Genomic DNA, 3,489 nt, shown 5'->3' with positions numbered 1-3,489 from the left:
TGATGGGGTCATCCCAGTGACATGCTGACAGAAGCAATGTCTCTCCGGAGTCGTCGCGTATATCCACATGCTCGAGAGGAAGTTCGTGAGAGACCCACGAGAAGCAACCTAGGCTGAGAATGGCGTGAGAAACTGTTGTACCTTCATATTGTGTGCAAAAGTCTGCTCCATGATGAATTAGAATTCTAGAGATCCTGTCATATGCGGAGATACCCTCAGCGTCGAGATTATAACTGCATCGCTTCCATGCTGCATGATGCAAGAGGTGCATAGCATAGCGTGGAAGTCCATGGCGGCGACTGCGGCGACCAACCTGAAATGGATTCGGTTTCCAAGAGGGCGTTGAGAAGACTGATTGCATCCACATAGCGTGCTCTGTCTTGGGCTTGCTTTGGTCTTTGGTTTCCCGTTCGTTAACATCCGCGCCAGTTGACAGAAGAAGCTCAAGACCATCGGCGTCTCTGTCATCAATGGCCGCGATGAGCGCAGGGTATGTGACGATGGCGCCATGATCCAGAAGGAGCTTGGTGAGACCCGTATCAACTCTTGCTCGAGCTAGACAGGACTTGCCTCTATCATCGACAGAGTTGACATCTGCGCCCAGCTCAATCAGTGTTTCAACAGCCTTTCTCTGGAAGATGATTGTTCCGGCGTGTCTGAGGGCATAGTTCAGCGGCGTTCGACCTTCTCCATCACGAATTTCCATGTTGGCTCCTTTCTTGATAAAGTAAGGCAGAGCTTGACCAACTTGCCACCAGAAATCGCCTCTGACCAGGATGTGAAGAGCAGATTGGCTGACAAGATCCCATCCAGATTTTGATCGACTGAGCGAGTCAAGGTTGACGCCAATGGACTCAACCAGTACGCGCAAGACGTCCATATTCGGCTGTTCGCGTGAGCAAGCCGTAATCAGGAGCGGCTGAATCATGTAACCGCTACCCTTCTCATGTTCCAGGCACCATTCGGGATCCTCCAACTTTGAAATAATTTCCGGGGTCAGAAGGTCAGCAAGTTTTGAAGCGTCGCCACGAGAAACAATATCGTGTAGAATAGTTCTTTTGTCGTTGCTGAGCTCAAGACAGTTGATATTCTTCCGCTCCTGGGCTGCGAGTTCCGGGAACCTGAGATCCCAAAGCTTGTGTGAATGAACATCGCTGGGGTTTGGAAAACGGCCATAAATACGGGGCCTCTCTGGCGAAGCGCCATCACAGAGCTGCACTACTCTCGCAACAAAAGCAGCTGTTTCGGCTTCCTCAGACACGAAGTTTTGTTGAAATTGAAGTGATTTTCGAGCATGCAGGAGGCATTCAACGGTGAACTCCTTCTTGATGTGCGCCGCAACCTTGATTGCCTTGTCAATCGTCTCGGCTTTGCAACCTGCAGTATGAATGAGAAGCTCTAAAATTTCAAAAAGATACTCCGAGGAGGACTGAGAATAGGAATAGGGTTGAGACAGTTGCTGTTCAAAAACTGTGACATATCCGTGGTCCGGCTTGTCGAACTTGTTCATGGAGCCAATCGTGGACGAGGGACCACGTGGTGGTGCTACCTCAATGTGAGCACAGCCATCCCAGGCAGAACCTTCGAATGCGGCCGTCTCGATTTCTGCCCCTGCTTCTAACAGCAGTTTCACAGTCTCGATTGTACCGGAGGCGCAGGCGTAGTACAACGGTGTCCTGCCTCGGATGTCCTGCATGTTGACCATCAAGCTAAGGCAAACGCTATCGAGGGCGTCGATCAGCATCCCCGCAATATTTGTCTTCCTGTTGAGTATCGCAAGGTGCAGGGCGGTCAGACCATCATTCGTAGTCTTCCAGGGGTCCGCGCCTGCTTGCAGCAACCTCATGGTGTGGTATTGGGAGAACGTGGACGCCAAATGAAGAGCTGTAACTCCGTGTTGGTCTGAAAAGTTGACATCATTCTGGAGCTTGAGGACTCTCTCAAAGGTGGTGGCCCTTTCAACTGATGAGGTTTGCATTGTGTTGAAAGCCGCCTTCTTGAAACTTTCAGGCACCCAGCTACTGGCCACATGAAGGGGTGTCCAGCCGGCGTGGTTTGGTTGATCCAGACTCACTCCAAGACTGAGAATCTCCTCGAAGATACTAATGAAGGTGTTGCCATTTTGATTTTGACTCTGACAATGACGTGGCAATATAATATGCCAAAGAGTGTTGCCATCGTGGTCAGCTTGGTGCGGGCTAATGCCCTTTTCGATCAGATACCTGAAACATTCGATATCAAATCCACCGTGAGACAGATAACCCTGAAGCAGAGTCTTTCCTTCTGCGTTAGTCGTGTCGAGAACTGCACCCGCGTAAATCATCTTTTCGCAGGTATCCCTGCAACCTTGAACCCTGGAGAAGCCCGTCCTCGTAACCATGCTGTACAAAGGGGTCTGGCCTTCGTTGTCTCTCATATCTATCCGAGCACCGGCTCGGAGCAGCGCAGCAAGTAACAACTCGTCGAGTTCATCTCGATTCAAGGAGAATCCTCTACCCCCGAATGCGTTACTAGTGCATCCGAGATAATGCAGGGCTGTCTCTCCCTTCTTGTTGCGCGTGTTGATATCGGCGCCGGAGGCTATCAGGCGCTCAATCAACCCCACTATCTTTCCAGTGTCGGCCTTGATCCCAACAAGATAGTGAAAGATACCATCTCCCTCTTCGTTGATACCCAACACGTCGACGCCGAAGTCAACCAGTTGTATCGCCTTATCAAGCTCACCGTCGCTCAATGACAACAGGAGAGGAGTATAGCCGGCATATGTCTTCAGCGTTGTGTCTGCTTTGGCATCCTCCAGAAGCATCCGTATGGTGTCTCGGTCATTTGATAGATGTAGCAGTGTCTCCCCATGCCTCGTAGCTGCGTTTGGGTTTGCACCGGCTTCGAGAAGTACACCCACAGTCGAGGCATCGCGGGCAAAGTGCAGTGGCGTCTCGAGGTCAGAGTTCGTCTGATCCACATTGGCTCCTGCTCGAAGCAATGCATCAAAGCATGCCGCCGTCACTTTGGGGCCAGGATCAGCATAGATGCCGTACTCTCTCCGTAAGGTCAGCGCGTGAAGTGCAGATTCACCCACATCCGATGGTCGGGCTTCGGAGCCTGGCGTAGATCGCAGCACATTTGGGTCAGCGCCTGCTGCGAGGAGCCATTTGATGGACTCGAGATCGCGTTTCTCACAAGCGTTGTGAAGTAAGGTACCGACGAACCAGCCAGTCATCGTTGCGTTTATATCCACCAGAGAACTCTTCAGGATCTTGTCTGCGACTACAAACAGTTTTGACTGGACAGCGCGCTGAAATGCGTAAGTTGCCTTGCTAGACGTATCGAAGTATGATGCAAGGGCGATTGCAACATCGTCGTGGCCGCTCATACATGCAAAGTCGAAAGCTAATGAACCCTTCTGTTCGAAAGGTCCAAATGACCTGTCGCTCACTTTGGTGTGTGCTATATCCCGTACGAAAGGATCTGCCGCGGCATGAAGAAGCC

The 3,489-nt window shown here is 51.3% G+C and overlaps 1 protein-coding gene across 1 annotated transcript; it reads right to left on the bottom strand.

The window, feature by feature from the left end:
• Positions 1 to 227: 227 nt before the first annotated feature.
• COL26b_013837 (uncharacterized protein) lies at positions 228 to 3,220 on the bottom strand (the record flags this gene model as incomplete). Its single annotated transcript, XM_053186425.1, has 2 exons — positions 228 to 249; positions 366 to 3,220. The coding sequence occupies 2 exons, from the start codon at positions 3,218 to 3,220 to the stop codon at positions 228 to 230; spliced, it is 2,877 nt and encodes a 958-aa protein (XP_053029639.1).
• Positions 3,221 to 3,489: the final 269 nt, after the last annotated feature.

This window comes from Colletotrichum chrysophilum (assembly GCF_026319265.1).
Source record: "Colletotrichum chrysophilum strain AFK26 chromosome Unknown scaffold_260, whole genome shotgun sequence".
In the NCBI taxonomy this organism is placed as follows: Eukaryota; Fungi; Ascomycota; class Sordariomycetes; order Glomerellales; family Glomerellaceae; genus Colletotrichum; species Colletotrichum chrysophilum.
This window is presented reverse-complemented; position numbering and strand designations above follow the sequence as displayed.